At 50.4% G+C, this 19589-nt stretch overlaps 1 protein-coding gene across 1 annotated transcript in view; it reads right to left on the bottom strand.

Annotated features, from left to right (window-relative positions):
* Positions 1-2772: 2772 nt before the first annotated feature.
* RTN4R (reticulon 4 receptor) overlaps positions 2773-19589 on the bottom strand; it is a 91676-nt gene continuing 74859 nt past the window's right edge. Inside the window, exon 2 of the mRNA XM_032706145.1 lies at positions 2773-4819. Coding sequence (XP_032562036.1) covers positions 3387-4819 — 1433 coding nt within the window. The 3' untranslated portion in view covers positions 2773-3386. The remainder of the gene's footprint in view (positions 4820-19589) is intronic.

Here is a 19589-nt window from a genome sequence, read left to right as displayed (position 1 = left end):
ACTTGGTCTGTTTGATTTCATTCTTGGCATCCATGTCATGAGCAGAAAATTGACTGTGACTTGCACAGTGAGAAAGGCAGGTAGAAAAAGGATCATGAGATAGGGAACAGTCAACAAGGTCCTGAGCCCTGCTGGGTAAATCCCACTTAACTCAGTGACATCTGAGTGTAAACTATGTCTCAGAATATCTGGAAGAGTTGTGCCAACCCCAGCAAAGCACAAAGCAGAAAAGAAACTCCCTTCATTTGAGGTCCTTCCCTACCCTCAACAATACCAGAGCTCCCCCTCTGCCTCTCCCAAGCTCCTATGGGAGTTCCTGCTGCCTACTGCCTCCCCTTCTTCAATATTTGTCATTCAAATGGCCTTCTAATGCCTGTAAACACAGGAATTGGCATCTGGACAGCAGGAAATCTAGGAAATTAGCACAAGGGACTCTTCTGGGCTTATGGCCAATATATAGTCCTAGGAGCCACTGAAAGCACAGCAGAGTCAAGCTCTAGAAAGCAGGAAGAGTGTCCCTGGGTTGGCAGAATGTGACTCCTGGTCCATTCAGGATAAGTGACAATAATTCCTCATCTTCTTTGTGTTATCCACAGGGAGAATCAGAGCCAAAGCCAAACTCCCTGGGATTGGACCTGGTCAGGTCCAGAGCTCAGGGCCCATTCAGCTGCTGGGAGGAAACACCACAATGGGAAGCTGTTCTCTTTTTTCTACCTTTTTTTTTCTTTTCAGGTTCATCCTGCTTTTTGCCACCTCATCTGGTTTCCTCCTGCCCATGGAGTTGTGGGTACTGGTCCAGATATTTGGACCACAAAACTCAGTGAGGGAGACACATGCTGTGTCCCGAGACCATGACCAAAACAAGAGGTTCCACAGGAACCTGTCACAGGATCCAGCAAATCTGGCTTTTTTTTATGGGTTCTGGAGCAGTGCTGACCTCATGACCAGGCTGCTCTCAACTCCTGTGCCTCAGATGTAATTGTAGGTTTGATCCCTCAAGAACCTGAATGGTGCTTTTGGATGAGTGGGAGGGGACAGGGCACACTTTGGGCATGCAGGACCTCGGAAAATCCTTCAGGCATGGCATGATGGCACAAATCCAACCAAGTATGGCAGAAAGCAGCTGGAAATGTGCCAATCCCTCACTTGTGTGTGTGTGGGTAATACACACACAAACTGGGCAGGCAGCAGGGCTGCCAAGGCTGTCTAGCTCACTGTGGCACTAAGAACCCCAGCACAGGGCTCTGATTTCTCACTTCATCCTTTGGCCAGGACAATGTATTTGCACTGAAACATCCCTGGCTCCTCTGCAGAGACTGGTCCTGGGGCTGGGATGGAAACACTCAGACCTGCTGGGATCCCAGGACCATTCTGCCCAGTGATACAGCTGGGACAACCCTGTGCCCACCTCAGTGCCCAGGGTGAGCTGCACACCAGCACAGGTCTGTGGCACATCTTTTTTGCAGCCCCAGTGAGGGATTTGGAGGAGACAGCTCACAACTGCAACACTCGGGTCATTGTCCTCCCTGTCAGTCACACAGGTTGGAACGGGCTATGGCACAGGTAGGAAGCACCCAGCAACCCCCCTGGAGCTGTTCCAGGTGGTGCCCAGCCTGCAGCACCACAGTCTCTGGCACATCAGCCATTCAAGCATCCTCCTGCTTCTGCCCATGGCCACTGTTCCCTCCCCATGACCCGTCAGGCCCAGAACAAGGCCGGCACTAAGTCCTGGCCCTGCTGACACTCTTCACTCCTGGCTGACAGTCCTCCCTCCCCCCGGGGTTTCTCTGTGGAGCTGAGCACCAGTCGCAGTGCTGGGAACCCCGGTGGTGGATGGTGCAGCCTGGAGACCCTCAGCCTGACTTCCCCACGTGACCCTCTAGGGCATGTTCCCAGGACTCTGGGACACTGCCCTGGCTGCCTTCTGCCCCAGTCACGTCCCCTCTGTGTGACAGACCGGTCTCACATGTACAGATCTCAAAACCCCAACAGTCCTCCTGAAGAGTGGGGCACAGGAGAAAATCCACAGTTTGAGAAGGAAAAGCAACCTCCTGGCAAGCCCCCTGCACACCCTGCCCTAACCTGGCACACGGGGGGGTCTACAGCACCAGCACTGCACAGCCAGGTCTAGGCAGGTGCTTTGTGGCACCCTGGGTCATGTGGTGACACCCACCTTATGGTGGACACCACTGTTTACTTCCTGAGCATCTCAAGGCCACCCTGAGGGTGAAGCCCCTTGCACAGTGACTCCATGGAGCGGGTGGGGCAGCCAGGAATGGACCCCAGCTCTCCAGCACAGCCTGAGCTACCAGGCCAGGAGCTGTGTTTTTGGGGACAGACCCTATTCCATAAATCCAAACCTGAGGGTGCTCCACCATGGACCTACACCACAGTTGAGCCTCCTCATCTGTGCAGATGAGAAGAAAAGTGGCCCTACCCGACTTCTTGGGATTGTTTCCAACGTTGCTCCACCTGCAACGAGGAGCCCTCAACCCTGAGGGGCTGGGCAATAATTCCTGCTAATCTGAACATCCTGAAATATGGACGAGGTCAGGCCTGGGATAGTTCAGAGAGAAACAGGAGCATTACCAGGGCATGTTAAACACAACAAACCCCTTTGCTGGCACCAGTTAAAGGTTGCATAACCGTGCCCAGTATGTCTTATTTATTACTGTCATGTTAAATGCTCAACCTGCCTTCAGATCATGGATTACTCCACATCCTTTGAATTTTTCAGTTTAGCCTCCTTCTCCTCTTGCAGATGAACGACCGTTTAGGAAAAAGAAATCTTTATTTTATATTTTTTTTGTATACTTGTACACAAGTAAAATAAAATGCATATCTATATATACTGCAATCTCGTGAAGGAAAAGGCAGCATTCTTTAACAAATCCTGCCTGTAAACATGGTGTGATGGAATGAGTACGGAAAAACTGCAATATTCATAAACATAGGATTAAAACAGCATCAAATTCATTACCTCTGCATATGGGAACCTGCAACATTGTTCAGTGTGATGGCGAGTTACAAACAGATTTTAGACATTCTTTTCAGAGCATTTCTTACACTTTTTTTTTCCTGTAAATAAACCATATTTCTTTACCATCTGCTGTAGCAAAAGCTGCTTTGTGGGCAAGTGCAGTTCCGAAGACCAAAGGTATAATTCACAGGTTTCAGGACAAATAAATTATGTACATCTCGGTGTTTGTCTTTTTTGTTTTGTGGGTTTTTTTGTTTGTCTGTTTTTTTAATAAAGGCATCCAGTTAACTTTTGTGTAACAAAGCTTTCTCGGGGTGGATGGTAGTTTTGCTTTTGTTTGCAACATTTATGGAGGTCAGCAAAAGTCTAGTATTAAAGTGTCATCAACCCAGGAAAAGAGTTAATTTTAGCAGAATAACAGTAAGCTCCACACCAAGGGGGGAATCAAAAGGCTGAGGCTGAGGCTGAGCTGTAACGTGGAGCTGTTCCCTTGCTGGGTGAGGCGGCACTGGGCCTTTGATCTGTTCTTTTTAGAGCAGCCCTGCCTCTTTTTGGTTGGAACTGTGGAAGGTTCAATAGGCTCTAGAAATTCTGGCCTCAACTTGGTCAAAGGAGGGTCTACAATGCTGGGGAAGGTCCCAAAGGGGGAATCATTTATCTGCTTGTTGCTGCCATTTTTCGAAGGGTCCGTCTCCATGTACTTGGGTTTGGACATGTTCTCCTTTTCCTTGAGGTGGTTGTTGGACGAGCGGCTGCTGTGGGAAGAAGGCCCTGCCTTGCCTTTTGCTTCATAAATAAAAGACTTATCTGTTTCTGGCTGGCAGCACTTGGAGGAGCCATCGTGGGAACCGAGAGGGGGGATCCCAGTTGGGAGTTTCCCCAATCTGGTTTTAGTGCTAAAGACACTTGTTCGTATCTGGTTGAAGGAGTCAACACACCCTTCCAGGTCGGAGCTCTGCAGCCTTTTGAGGTCTCTCCCTGCCAAGCGAGGGGGGAGGTGGCACTCCAGCTCCGAGGAGGATCCTTTAAACTGCTTAAACCAATTCCAGAGGGAGCGGGCCTGGCAGTCACAGATCCACTGGTTGCTGTTGAGGCGCAGGTACTGCAGGGACACCAGGGGGGCCATGGTGTCCCCCGTGAGCACCGTCAGGTTGTTGTTGAACAGGTACAAGGTCATCACCTTCCCGAGGTCATGGAAGGCCCGCCGGTGGACCAGGCTGACCCTGTTCTGGTGCAGGAGCAGCCGGTCGAGGTTGATAAGCCCCCGAAAGACGTTCTCCGACAAGCTCTTGATTTTGTTCCCGTGCAAAAACAGGTAGGTGAGGTTTGCCAGATCTATGAAGGTGTCGTCCAGCAGGGTCTGAAGATTATTATCCTGAAGGTAGAGATATTGCAAGGAGAACAGCCCTCGAAAAAGCCCCGTGGAGAGCTCCAGGAGCCCACAGCGATCCAGGTGTAAGGTGTGGAGGTGAACAAGCCCCCGGAAGGTGACGGGGTTGATGGATTTCAGGTTCGTGTTGTCGCTGAGATCCAGCTCCTCCAGTTTGTTGAGCCCATAGAAGGCTCCAGGCTCAATGAGGCTGATGTTGTTGGAGTGGATCCAAAGGATGGTCATGTTGCGGCAGGAGGTGAAGCTGGTGGACCTCACGAGGGTTATCCTGTTGTTGTGCAAGAAGATGCGCTGGCTCTGGATGGGGATCTCCGTGGGGATTGCTGTCAGTCCCTGCTGCTGACAACTTATTGTAATCTTGGGTTCGCTGTAGCATACACAGGCCCCGGGGCAAGACTCCACTTCTGACTGGATGTTCAAGCAAAGCACCAAAATCAGCAGTTTGCTTCCTAAAGGATAAAAAAATAGTATGTAAATTAGGCAGGGTCATGGGAGAGCTTCTCTCTGCAGATAATAGAGGAACCTGAAATCACCCCTGTGAGTGTGTCACCACCAACCACAAACAACATATACCAGGGGACCCAGCAATTAAAATGCATAATTACAATGTTCCACCACTCAACTCAATAATTTAAATCAATATACACTTGTAGAGATGAAGTCTGAACACCTTCTCGGCCTTACACACTCGGGAGGCCTCTGACAGCCGTGGGGAAAAAGAAGGTTCATCATCATCATGGATTTGGGTCCTGGATGCGCATCCGACACAAGCCTCGTTCCACAGATCTCACCTGGGAGCAAAGGCACTGCCTGCTGGGGGCCATTTCTCTTTGCCATGGGCACACTTAGACCAGTTCACCTGCACCCACAGGGGTGTCCCAGGCAGCTCTGAGTGCCATCCCAGCAGTGCCACCAACTCCTTGCTTTTCAGGATCATTGAACCACTCTCTGAAACAAGCAGGTGTCCCCACATTGCTCTCGAAACCTAATTGTGACTTTCCCCAAATAATTTTGGACTGATTTGGTCTTCCTGGAAGAAATAACTGTGAGAGATTCCCAGAATAACTTTCAGGTCAGACCTGCCTTCAGATGTCTCAGAGCCAAGAGCATCCTTTCCTTCTCTTGGGCAAAACTTTAAGCCACATGTTCTTGCTTCCCTTCCTTTCTCTCCCTTTTTTTTTTTTTTTCCTTTGAATCTGTGCAGCCAGCAAGGAAGAGGAGGAAACAGCATGTTTTTCCACAGAAGGTGATGCTGTTGTAGGAGGAAATCACGTGCAAGGCTTGATTCAGAGATTCCACAAAGGATTCAGGGATTCTACAAAGTTTGCAAGGCAGGAGTAGATTCCATGTGTCCAGGCACGCAGGCAGCCCACCAGGGCTGAAAAGCCCCTGAGAGGAACATTTTTCCATAATGATGCCCCACCTGTTCCCCAGGAGCTGGGCTATCCTGGAATCACAAGGGAGCATTTTGGTTCACCAAATTCCCGACCCCCAGCTGGGATGCTGGGAAAGAGCCTGGAGGAAGGGAAGGGATGGGTAGAGCATCATCTTCTGCAAAGGGACCTGGGAGGGAGAGTCAGTGGGAACCTACAGCTGAGAAACCTGGCGAGAGAGCTGCAGTTTGTACCCGTGGTGGGGAAGGGAGGCAGTTCCAGCAGCGCTTTACCAGCAATTAGCAGCAAGTGCTTTACAAGCAATTAGCCCTTCCTCCAAACCACGGGAGCTAAAACCAACGGGCTCCATTTGGGAAATCCCACATGTGAGCAGAGACATGTGTGTCTCCTTCCCAGCTCATCCCAGCACCTCTGGCAAGAAGATACATCCCTCCCCATCCCCTGGGATCTCCAGCCCACGGGCAACAGCGGCTTTGCCTCCTCGCTGTTGTGGGAGGGGTTTTCCTTCCTTGAAAGACTGAAAATATTATTCAGGCACATTGATGCCTCATTACAGTGTAAGGTAAAATAACAGAGTTCAAAAAGCCGGGCAGGAAAGCACGACGCTGCCGAGCGGGATAAGGTGGGAACACTGGAGGGAGCACAGTCACATCCAGCCCCACCGGCTCTCCTCCCTCAGAGCCTGCATGGCAGTCATGTGGCTACTGAAATCACACCACCTCTGCAGCAACAGCACCTCCAACACCAGCGATAAGGGATTAAATTACACGGAAATCTCACCAAACTATTTACTGAGCCAACAACAATCAGAAAAGCCAAGGCAGGAAAGTCACTTTTCTGCAATAACGGGATCCCAGGTTTGGGTTTCAGTCTAGTCAAAATGATTCACTGTGTGTGGCTGATAAATCTGTTGTGATCCAACAGTCCAATATAGGCAGCAGACTCCTATATCTCATAGTCCACATGGGAGAAAAAGAACAGCTCAGCATGCAGAGATAATTTGAGGCTGATAATATTAGCTGCTGAGCAACCCTGGAAGGCAGTGTGTTGAGTGCAGTATTATGACACATTCTGGCTGGCTTGTCATGTTTTGACATGTCACGTCCCATTGTATGAAGCAAAGGAACACAAGACAACTGAAATTCCCTACTGGAGACATGTCACATCAAGAGGAGCCTCCTGGGAAATTAAAACAACGCTGGCAACTCTCTGGCCAGCACATTTCCTATCCAGCTGATAATGAAAACCTGTGGGCAGAGAAGTAGGACTTTCTGGAGCCTCCTTCTTCAGTTCCATGTTTCAGGTGATGGGGGCGGGGGTGGCACCAGAGCAATGGGATTCACCTCACTAGGCAACACCACCCACTCCAAGAAAACACCGCTCAGCCTGGGCCACCACTGCTGCTCCCCCTGCCAGGGCCCACAGGCCATCTGGGGAAATCCAGCCACAACCTGGGTGATCCCCCATGCCTTAGGAATATGTGGCCCAGAGGTGGGAATGCAAACACATGTTCCTGTGCAAGAGGAATCGCAGTCAACACTCCCATTCCAGCTTCAGGCAGGAGAGGCAAGTGCATAATAAATACATGGATACCCGGGGGCAGAAGGAGAGAACAGGGAGCAGCCGGCAGAGAACGAGCCGTACATGGGAACAGCACCCTGCCCTGTGCACCCCATCCTGGCAGCACGCTCTGCATCCCTTGTGCCCTGAGCCCACAGCACCAGCCCTTTCCTATGGACAGAGCTGCCAGGGCTGGGCGGTGAGGTCCTGTTCCAGCTCCTGGGTGTGCACAGAGCTGGATACACACTGGGCTTCTGCCCAGCACAGAGGGGCAGAAGGGAAGGGGCACATCCTGCTCTGCTCTGAACCATGGCTTTCCCTGTCCCTGCCCGGGGGCTGCAGTGACTCAGTGGCACTGTTGGGAGCCAGTGGAGCAGCACAGGGACATGAACTACAGGCAGGACCAGCCTGTGTGCATTCTTTAGGGACCTGGTGCTCATGAGCTGCCTGGATTAGCTCCTTCCACCACAGACAGTTCTGTCAATCAGCCCCCAAAGCCTTTTTCCAGTGAGTTTCCCACTGTGAAGCTCAGTCCTGATCCGTGACAAAGCTCAGCACCAGCTGGTCACAGGGTCCTCGGGCAGGCAGGGCCAGAAGAAAGTGCAGAAGGGAGTGACAGCCATGGGAAGCCACAGTGACCCTTTCCTCCCCAGCCAGACCGGGGTGTGCGTGGCAGAGGCTGGAGGGCCCATGGCATGGCTTTTCCCTGCTCCTCCAAGGCCTTCTCCAGCCCTGGTGTTCACCAGCAGCTGTGCCTTGTGTCAGTGTGTCCCTGCCACAGTGGCCACCAAGCGCCACGAGCCATCCAGACCTTGCACAAGGATATTTTGATCCATGCAATTCCAGGCAAACCACCTTGCTGTTTCTGACCAGGAGCCAAGTGACCATTTCAGGACAGGGATGAGCACAGACAGGAAGGTTGCTACCTTAAAACAGTTTTAAGATGGTTTGAGGCCCAGCAGAACTGGTTTGGGTCTGGAACGAGCTGGAATATACCCCTGTATTTTCAGGTAATCTCTTTCTTTAGACCAAGCCCTGCAAGATCCGTCCAGGCCAATGGTGTCACTGCCCTGTGCCCCAGGGATGGAGCCCATCAGCTGGAAACAGGCACCTATTTTGGGACACGAAGCATAGCCCCAGGTGCCTCTGTGCTGGCTGGGCAGCACAGCTTGGTGTGGAACATCCCCTTCCTGAGCCTCCAGCACAGAGCTGGGCCATGGCAGAGAGGCAGGAGCTGGAGTACTGATCTGGGGACGCTATTGCAGTGTGTCCAGAGGAACTGGCCACCCCAACACCCATCAGCTGAGCACAGGGTGTTCCACCTTCTTCTCTTCTCTCTGTTGGAATTATGTAACTTTCCGAAATAATGTTTAATTTGTTGGTTTAGCTCCTTAAGTTTCTTTTTTTCCCCAGGCTCTTATTGTTACTTCAATCATTAAATCACCAAAACTTTAAGTTTGTTAAACTAGCCCTGATAAGTTTCAATAAACAAAGCCTGAGGGAGTTGAAGATTGGACATCTGGGATCTTAAATTTATGGTCCTTCAAGGGCTTGTTGGAGTAACCAGAAGATACAGAGGAGACTCCCTGTCTGAGAAAAGGATGATAGGAGGACTAAAGAATGTGGACCAAATTAGCACAAGAAGCAAAAAATCAATAACCAATAGAGGATAGAATACTAATTAATGAAGAGAATTAGGAAACTTAGAACCAATGACCATTAATTTCTTTATTTGCTAAAAATATAAAAATAAGTGAAAAATCTTGATAGGTGGTGTGTGGAGCTGGAATGATTCACTACAAACCCAGGCCAGAATAAAGAAATGCTGCTTCCTAATACTGAAATTACAGCCTTAGAGAGTTTTGTTCCTGATTTTTGGTGACATCTTCACCTTCCCTTGTTCCTCCTGTGTTTTCCTGACTTCCTGCTTTCCATCCTCCTCCCGTCCTTCACAACCACCATGTCCCAGGGCTTGTCCAGTTGAGGTGAAAGCAGCACCCAGGCAAACCATCTTCAAACCAGAGATACTGGGACACATCCTGGCAGTGCCCACAGCCTGTGCCCTGCCCTGTACACCACACTGCAGCCTCTTGCTCTTGGCACAAAGCAGAGAGGAAGGATGAAGACCTTCAGAGTGTGGCCAGGCAGAGATCACACAGACAGACACAGCTTAAAACAGCAGGAGCAGTGTGAGTGTTGTGGGCTTCTGCTCCTTCCAGGGGGCAACGAGGATCTGTGATGCTGAGGGGTCGCAGTGGGGGCTGCCCTCAGCAGAAAGGTCAAAGGTTGAGGGAAAAGAACCCAGAGGCCCTGGGCAGAAAGAGCCCATCCACTCACAGCCTGGCTGGCACAGGCAGCAGACACCAGTGTTTGTGTTCCTGGAGCACTGGGCTCAGCTCTGTCTGTGGGCTCCCTTTTCCTGGAAAAACATGCTCTGCCCTTAGGCCAGAAGTACAGGAGAGATTCAATGCCAGGTTGGACAGGACTTGGAACCACCTGGTCTAGTGGAAGGTGTCCCTGCCCATGGCAGGGCGGGGCATGGAATGAGATGGGCTGTAAGGTCCCTTCTAACCCAAACCAATCTGTGATTCTGTGATTCCCTGGTGTCACGGGCAGCAGGGAGGTCAGGAGTCCACTGTGTGCCCATTCCCAGAAGTACATGCCAAGCTCAGCACCCAGTGAGAGCATCCTCCCTGAGCCTTCCAGATAAATCCCCCCAGAGATTTATTGCTCAGTGTGATCCCACCACCATCTGACACTGGACCCTCCACCACCTCAGAACCCTCCCTGAGAAAAAGGCTCCTGGCACGACATCCATCTCCTCATCTCTTAGTCCAAAATCATTCCTCCCTCCTTCAGAGCATGATTAAAACTTAACTCCATAGTTCCTGTCAAAAGCAAAACATGAAAGAAAATCCAGTACCTGGAACCTTCAGTCCCTCCAAGACTTTGGCTTTGAGTTTAGCATTTGTTCCTCCAGGGCTTTCTTAAAAGCCAGAAACCTCCTTCAGTCAAACTGCTGCACTTCCCCTTTGCCATCTCTCAAGTGTTATGACTCATGGAACTGGGAAGCAATTAAAGTGGGTCCATTATCTGTCTTCCCACCAGTCCCCAGTGCCACCACATTGTCAAACGTGGCAATTAGAAAGAAAAGGCTCCGGGGGCCTCTAACAGATGCTTTGCAAACTTTTTGAAGAGGCCAAAGCAAAATGCAATTTTTTGCACTTTCCAGTGCCATGGCCTTTCTCTGCTACTCTGCACTTGTCTCTATTGATTTGGAGATATTATAATGTGGCTTTCCTGCAGTGGAGGGTCAATAATCATTTGAATTCTCTCCTGCTTGGACATAAAGGGAGTACTTTACAACACAAAGCCTTTTGCTGATGCACACAGCATTTTGCCTTTGTTTATAGTAGGGACACACTATCGCTGCTGAATTCCCTGTTCAGAGTGGGCATTGTTTGAAATTCTGCCCATGGCTCTGGAAGAGGCTCTGCAAAGCAGCTCCTGCTTTGTCCTGTGGCCAGAGGTGGGGCTGTGCTGTCACTGTGCCTGTGCCAGAGGGAAGAGGGCAGCACTTCCATGCATTTCAAGACGAAGGTGAATTGAGAGGTGAATGAAGAAGGAGAATCAGTTCGGACCAGTCTCATCCCACGCTGGAGTTTCCCTCCCTCCCTCCGCTGCGGAGAGCAAGGATGGATCGTGATGGTGCAGCTGAAGTGGCTTTAGTGTGGGAAGGAGAGGACAGGAGTGATGCTCTTCCACCACCCAAACACCTGGGGGAAGCCACCGGTGTGACAGTTCCGGGACCCCCAGCAGGCAGGAGCAGAGCAGGTCCCAGCACAGCTCCCTCTGCGGAGCATCCTCAGGAGCTGCAGCAGGAAGCCCTGGGGCTGAAGCAGGTCCTGTGGCACATCTGCATCTCCATGGGGTGTCAGACACCCCTCTCAGGCCAAACAGTCAGTGGAGTCACTGGCTGCCCCTGGGTACTGGGTTGCTCCTGAGGTTCCACTGACCAGTTCAGCTCCATGTCCATGGGCTGGAGCTCCAAGTCCCAGCTCACACCAAAACGCCTCGTGCTGGTGATGAATCCCAGCTGGCTAAAAATAGGGAGCTAATTCCCTTTCAGACACTCTTGGGGGTCTGAGAGGCCAGCAGGAGAGCTGGCAGGTTTGGCACAGCTCCTCTGTGAGACCTGTGCTCTGCCAGCAGCTGGAGCTGGGTGGGATGTAAAGGGCAGCAGGCAGCAATGTTCAGGCATCTGAACCCAGCCCTGACTTGTATAGGTACATCCTCTGATCCCACATCCTCTGAGGCTGCATTCAGATCCATTAAGCTTTGGGACTGTGCTGCTCTTCACTGCCTTTGGCAGCACAGCCTCTCTGGTACATCCAGGCTCTCCCCTGAACAAGACACGATTTCAGCAGAAAAAATATCATCTGTGGTCAGGAATGAAAGGTCATTTCCGTGATGCATCCAGGCAGAGGAGGGAGGCAAGAGATGTGCCATTTCCTAACTTCTAGGTGTTCATCTTTTCCACCTAAATCATATTCCCTTAATGTGATTTTTGGACTTAATATTGCAGGGATATTTTTAAGGGAAGAAGGTAAAAGTGAGTTATATCATGTGCAATTCTTCGAATCCATCCTCACAAATCTCCAGGGGAGTTTGAATGCTGATTCTTCAGCATTGCTTAGGGCTGAGCTAAACAACTCATTACGTGAGCTGAGAGTAGCACAAACCTTCTCTGGGGCAGCTCCATCCTTTCCTGGGATGTGCCAAAGCAGTTCCCAGTTCACAAGGCTCCCCATCCCTGCCAGGGGCTCTCCAGCACTCCCAGCATTTTGCCAGCAGGATGGGTTTAACCCAAGAACATTTGGGCAGGGTTATGCTTTTGGTGGTTTGCCAGCATCTCCCTCAGGAACAGCAGGGAGAGAAAGGAAAAGGTGCTGCTTAACAGTTTATATTTCAGCCCATTTAAATGAGAGTTTGATGAGGAGCAAAAAATTGAAAGTCTCTTCTCTAGCCAGAGGGTTTTCCTCCTGCTGAATTTCTAAGGCTTGCTGCAAGCCATGAGGTATGAAAGCCTCTCGAAGCAAAGGTCACCAGAAACCTTGAGATGGGAAAATATCAAGGGATTTAAATAGAGGAGTCATTGGGTCCCTGTTTAACAATAACACTGATATCAATTGTTACAGCCCAGTAATGCCCTAGGAGGCCAGGAAATAAGAACAGCCCTAATTCCAGTAGAAGAAGGTGAGAAGAGCTGCACAGAGCCAGAGGAGGGACATTTGGGCTGGTCTGACACAGCAGCCACAGGTGGGAGGGCAATGCTGAATGTGGGACCATGGCCTTGGCATCCTCTCCAAGGCCTGGGCACAGAGTGGCCCAGGGCCGGCCTAAGGCACAACTGCCCTGTCTCCTTAACACACTATGGAACCTTCTCTCCCCTCTCTCAAGATTTTTCCAAGCCCTAGGTCACTAGGAATGCTGCTCCAGACATTTTTGCTGTACCTCTCTACATCTTCTCTTGGCTGCAGTGGTGGGAGGACGACCCTTGGGATGCAACTGCAGCCTGGATTTCTGCAGTGGTTCAGATGGACAATTGCAGGGGTTCAGATGGACAATTATAGAGGCTCAGGTGGACTTTTCAGAGGTTTAGATGGATTTCTGCAGAAGTTTAGATGAACTTGTCAGAGGTTTAGACGTCCTGCTCTGGCCCTGAGTTCCTGCACTCTGCCTGCCACCGCAGTCATCAAGCTAAGCTTTGCAGAGAGCCCTCCACAAAGTCCCTGAGATCCCTCTGCTGAGTGGCAGCAGCTCATTTAGAGCCCATCGTGGTGTTTGTTTAGGTAAGGCTCCGGGCTGGTTGCCAGTGTACATTACTTTGTGTTTATAAATGCTGAATTGCATCTGCCATCTCATCTGTGGTTATGAATTTTACCGTGAAACCCTTTGCTGCAACAAATCATGTGCCCAAATATCCACTTCCCTTCAAGAAGAAATATTATCACAGCTCACTGTTGTGCCCAAACCTTAAAATGTAAGCTGGTTGTAAGCAGTGACATCGCCCTGATCCTTCAGCCAAGCTGCAGCAGTTCACAGAAATAGTCACAGAATCACAGAATCCCAGACTGCTTGAGGTTGGAGGGGACCTTAAAACTCATCTCATTCACCCCCTGCCACAGCAGGGACACCTTCCACAAGCCCAGGTTGCTCCAAGCAGGTTGGACGGGGCTTGGACACTTGCAGGGATCCAGGGGCAGCCACAGCTTCTCTGGGCAACCTGTGCCAGGGCCTCACAATCATCGCAGGGAGGAATAAATAAGCACTTGGCCATCCCTACCTGTCAACACAGGGTAAAGATGCTCCTTAAAATCGTTTTCCTGAAAAGAGGAATCAACTTTGCTCACTGTTTTGAGATGAGATTCTCCTGTTAGGCATTAAAAAGCTGACCTAGTTACCACAGTTAACCTATGGATAGGCACAGGAAAATCCTATGGATATCCGAGGCCATGCCTCAGTGAGTGCTCTTGCCAGCCCTGAGCTCTGCCCCCTTACCTGGTAGGACTGTCTTTGCCAGTTCAATTGGCAGAAGCAGAATTTTCAGCAGTTCTTAATGTAATATGTGATAAATCTGTGGGGGCTTCCCATGCCTCGTGGCCGGGACCCTCGGCTGCCGGGGACGTCCCCGCGCTCCAGGGGTGGGAACCCCTGCTGGGGGGGCTTCCCTTGTGCCCCCGGGCGCAGCCGTTGCAGGAGAAAGGAGAGACAAGGGGAGCCTTGCCGGCAGGTACTGCGCCTCCACGAAAGAGGAGAAGGAAGCTTCGGAGCACACAGAGGTTTGGCGTTCCAGGTTTGGGGGGGAGGGGTTGGGTGGGGGGGAGGATTAGCGTAGTGTGTCAAGTGGGCCGTGGGGGTCCACAGACCAGCAGGAGGGAGAGCGGCACAACCCTGTATGAAATGTCGCAGGTGAGTAGTGTGCCTGAAGATATGTGGAAACACAGTGGGGGAAGGATAAGGTCAGGGTGGATAGCGGGTTCTTTTAGAATGATGGGGGTCCCCGCCAGGCTGGGGCCAATAAAAGGCACCCCCGCCTGGATGGGTGCTGGGGTCAGAATGTTTGCTTTGTTTGTTCTGTCTGTCTGGTTTTGGTTCTCCTGTGGCTACTGCCCAGGCTCGGCATGTTCTGGATATACTTGCTTTGCTCTGTTACATCCTGAAACGGTTGACAGGACAAAGGGTTGTCCCTGGGTACCTCCTCCAGTTTGTTTATAGGTAGGTGATAATAAAGCAGGAAATTAAAGACTTGCCCAAGGCGTTCTAATAGGAACATAGTCTCCGTACCCCTGTGTGGTTGCAAGCTATATGGTACATGCCTCCAGTAGGGTCGCCCATGCCAGACAGATCAAAACCGTAGGACCAGATTTAATACATTCTTGGGCAGGATGAGCTCATTAGCCTCCTGGCAGTCATCCTAGGAGAAGGACAACTCCAATCCCAAACCCGGGCAGATGGAGCTCGCTTAGCCCTGTAAGGCCATCCATCTAACAGAAGGTCACTCTAATCAAACCTACGTCCTGAGGACCTCACTGCCACCGTCCAAGCTCGCTCGGCCCCGGCAGATGAACCTCAGGATTAAAGGGTGGGTTCAGTTCCGCGCATACTGCATCTCACCTAAAAATCCATTGCGCAGGCTTGAAGGCTTTACCCACATGCAAAAAGTCCTGTAGCGACGGGCGAGGGTCGAAACGGCAGGTGAAAGGTGCACTGGGAGCCGCAGACCCAACCCTGCATGCAGGCGGTTCAGGATATTGGTCATTTGAGACTGACCGGAGATGACAGTCTCTTGAGGCAGCACCCTGAACGACCAAGCAGCCTTTTCAAGGACAGCACTGCTTGCTCCACTCGGAGAGGGGCCTAGAAAAGGTGGCCTAAACAAAGCTCATCTCCACTTTCACCCGGTTGGTTAACCGCAGACCAACGGGCATCTTCTTCCAATGCGGTCGCACAAAGAGCAAAAGACAAAGGCATGCACCTGCCTCCAAAGGTGTACCTAAATTAACTCTAGCATGTTGGAATATCAGAACCATGCTTGATTCTGCGGATAGTGGACGTCCTGAGCGGCGTTCTGCCCTAATTGCCCATGAACTGGCTCGTCTCAACATCGACATTGCCGCTCTCAGTGAAGTTCGCCTTCACGAGGAAGGAAGCCTCAGAGAACATGGTGCTGGTTACACACTCTTTTGGTCAGGTAAGCCCAGAACCGAAAAACACCTCTCAGGAGTTGGCTTCATGATCAAAAACTCCTTTGTTCCTAAACTCGAAAATCTGCCGACAGGTCACTCTGACCGCATTATCTCCCTACGCCTTCCGCTAAACAACAAGCAATGTGTTGTCATCTTTAGTATATATGCCCCAACTCTCCAAGCTGACCCTGCTGAAAAAGATAAATTTTACACTGACCTGCGCCTCCTTACCCAAAAGGTTCCTGCAGACGATAAGATCATTATCCTTGGTGATTTCAATGCCAGAGTAGGCAAGAATTTGAAGCCTGGAAAGGAGTATTAGGCAAGCATGGTGTTGGAAACTGCAACGATAATGGTCGACTTCTGCTAGAATTCTGTGCAGAGCAACAACTCACCGTCACTAATACTATCTTTCAGCAGAAAGATAGTCTGAAGACAACCTGGATGCACCCCAGATCTAAGCATTGGCACCTCATTGATTATGTCTTGGTGCGACAGAGAGATGCCCGCGATGTCCACCATACCCGCGTGATGCCCAGTGCAGAATGCCAAACAGACCATCGGCTGGTGCGCTGTAAACTCAATTTTAAGCTCAAATTCAAACCAAAAAGGGGCAGCATCCCAAGGAGAAGACTCCAAGTTAACAATCTCCAATCAGCCACAGTAAGAGACAGTTTCCAGGCAAACCTTCAAACTAGGCTCGAAAACATTCCCACAGCTTCTGCAGATTCCTCTCCTGAAACAATTTGGCACCATATTAAAAACAGCATCCTGCAATCCTCCGAAGAATCCTTAGGGTTCTCCCTCAAGAAGAACAAGGACTGGTTTGACGAAAACAACCAAGAAATCCAAGACTTGTTGAGGAAGAAGAGAACCGCCCACAAGCACACCTTGCACTGCCATCCTGTCACGCAAGAAAAACAGCCTTTCGTCTTGCATGCAGCAGGCTCCAACAGAAACTCTGTGACATCCAGAACAAGTGGTGGATCGATCTAGCTGAAAAAACCCAATTATGCGCAGATATAGGTGATCACAAAGGTTTCTATGAAGCCTTGAAAACAGCATACGGGCCTACATACCAGGTGCAAAGCCCTCTACTCAGCACTGATGGTCAAACCCTTCTAACAGATAAAACCTCCATTCTGAATCGATGGTCTGAACACTTTCAGACTCTTTTCAGTACCAACCGTGTAGTCCAAGATTCAGCAATTCAGTCCATCACACAACAACCAGTAAAGAATGAATTGGATGCTGCCCCCACTTTAGGAGAAACCCTCAAGGCCATACAGCAGGTAAAAATTGGCAAGGCAGCTGGGGTTGATGGAATTCCACCTGAAGTCTGGAAACATGGGGGCTTGCACTACACACCAAATTTCACGAGTTTGTGGTGCACTGTTGGGAGCTCGGTGAACTACCATCAGGCCTTCGTGATGCTGTCATCATCACTTTGTATAAGAAGAAAGGAATTAAATCAGATTGCTCAAACTACCGTGGTATTACTCTGCTCTCCATTGCTGGCAAAATCCTGGCAAGAATACTCTTGAACAGACTAATACCCACTATAGCAGAAGGAATTCTACCTGAAAGTCAGTGTGGTTTCAGAGCCAACAGGAGCACCACAGACATGGGATTTGTCCTCAGACAACTGCAAGAGAAGTGTAGGGAACAGAACAAAGGTCTCTATGTAACCTTTGTTGACCTCACCAAGGCTTTTGATACAGTGAGCAGAAAAGGTCTCTGGCAGATTTTGGAACGTTTAGGTTGTCCCCCCAAGTTCCTTAAAATGATCATCTCACTTCATGAGGATCAGCACGGCCAAGTCAGATATGGCAACACACTTTCTGAGCCCTTTTTAATTAAGAATGGTGTGAAACAAGGCTGCGTTCTCGCTCCTACCCTATTCACCGTCTTCTTTAGCATGATGCTCCAAAGGGCCACAGCAGACCTCGATGATCAGGACGGTATCTACATTCGATACCGTACTGATGGAAGTCTATTCAATCTAAGGCGACTGAAGGCCCACACCAAGACCTTAAACCATCTTGTCCGGGAGCTGCTTTATGCTGATGACGCCGCCCTTGTTGCCCACACAGAAGCAGCTCTGCAGCGTTTAACATCCTGCTTTGCAGATGCTGCTGAGCTCTTTGGGCTGGAAGTCAGCTTAAAGAAGACAGAAGTTCTCCATCAACCTGCACCTCAGGAAGTCCCCCATCATCCCCACATCACCATTGGCCAATCAGAGCTCAAATCAGTCCAACAGTTTAATTACCTTGGTAGCCTCATCTCCTCAGATGGTAAGATCGACGGAGAGATAGACAACAGGTTAGCTAAGGCATATAGTGCCTTTGGAAAACTCCACAAAAGAGTATGGTGTAATAAACACTTGAAGAAAAGCACCAAGATCAGTGTTTACAGAGCCATAGTGCTGTCTACTCTCCTATACGGCTCCGAATCATGGGTCATCTACCGCCACCACCTGCGTCTCCTAGAACGCTTCCATCAACGCTGCCTCCGTACAATCCTAAACATCCACTGGTCTGATTATGTGACCAATACATCTGTACTAGAGCAAGCAGCTGTCACTAGTATTGAGGCCATGTTACTGAGAACACAGCTGCGATGGGCAGGGCACATCTCCAGGATGAAGGACCAACCAGTGCCTCCCTAAGATCCTGCTCTATGGTGAACTTGCCACTGGCTGCCGCAAGAGAGGAGCCCCGAAGAAAAGACACAAGGACTCCCCGAAACAACATCTCAGCCTTGGCCATATTGATCACCATAACTGGTCTACTCTGGCCTCCAATCGGGAGGCCTGGAGACACACCATCTATAACGCAGCTGTCTCCTTCGAGAACACACGCAGGATCACTCTCGAGGAAAAAAGGCAACGCAGAAAGCACCGTGTCTTGCAGATTACACCATCTAAGGAGTCTTTCTGCTGTGCCTTTTGCAGTCGGATATGTCTGTCACGTATTGGCCTCATAAGCCACCAGCGTGCCTGTAGCAAATGTGGATAAAGCCTTCCCAAATCTTCGTTCGCGAAGCCCAGCCATGATAAATCTGTGTTTTCCACCTGTCCTGTTTCCAGCTATCTTTGGAACATCTGGAAGGGAACAGCTTCTGACCTTTAAAAAGGAGATTATGAGCTTGAAGAAAACGTGGAGAATTCCTGTAAAAAAAGGTCTTTACTGTGCGTTTATATTATTCAGTCTTGGCCTGATAGCATTCAACCCTGGGCCTTCCTGTGCAGATAGTGCAGGTCCCAGATGCTGCTGATTCATCCAAACTCTCCCAATGTTCCCCTTTTCTTCCTCAGAGGTGAACTGGTTTCACCACTGCAAAGGTGTGTCCCCTTTCAGGATGTGGTCATGTGTGGTTGGTGTGTCCCCTTTCAGGATGTGGTCATGTGTGGTTGGTTAGCACTGGAATAACCATGGATGTTCAGCTCTCCCAAAGACATGATGCAAAGTCTTGGCATTGTCATGGCCCTCTCTGGTGTCCTCTGCACCACTGTGACACCTCAAAGGTCCCTGTACCCCAGTTCCCCCCAGGTATCTCAGCAGCAGCCTGTGTACTCAGCAGAGAACACTGGATTTGCAGGTGAGTTTGATACCTTGGCAGTCACCAAATTCAACACTCACAGCTGGAGGAGAGGCAAAAATCTCATGGAGACACCCAGTGCAGGGGACAGTGTGTGACAAAGGCAGGAATCCAAGGCAAATATCTGGTGTGGATGATGAGAGGCAGAAAACACCCCGTGCCCCAAGGGAAGGGGAAAGCACGTGGCCTGGAATGAGTATTTGGAGTAGCTGTGGCACCCCTGGGAAATGAGCACAAAGGGGGCAAGAGCATGGGCAGGAGGACAGGGGGAGACAGATCCCTGGGAGCCTGCAGGGACGTGCTGAACTCTCCAAATCCACTTATGAATTCATCACAGACAGCACCTCTGAGTACCTGCTGTGATCCCAACCCACCTCCCAGAGCTGCAGTGGGCACCTGCTGCCAAACTGGGCTCG

The sequence above is a fragment of the Chiroxiphia lanceolata genome, chromosome 18 (genome assembly GCF_009829145.1).
Source record: "Chiroxiphia lanceolata isolate bChiLan1 chromosome 18, bChiLan1.pri, whole genome shotgun sequence".
Lineage (NCBI taxonomy): Eukaryota > Metazoa > Chordata > Aves > Passeriformes > Pipridae > Chiroxiphia > Chiroxiphia lanceolata.
Note: the sequence above shows the minus strand (reverse complement) of the source record. Positions and strands in the feature narration are given on the sequence as shown.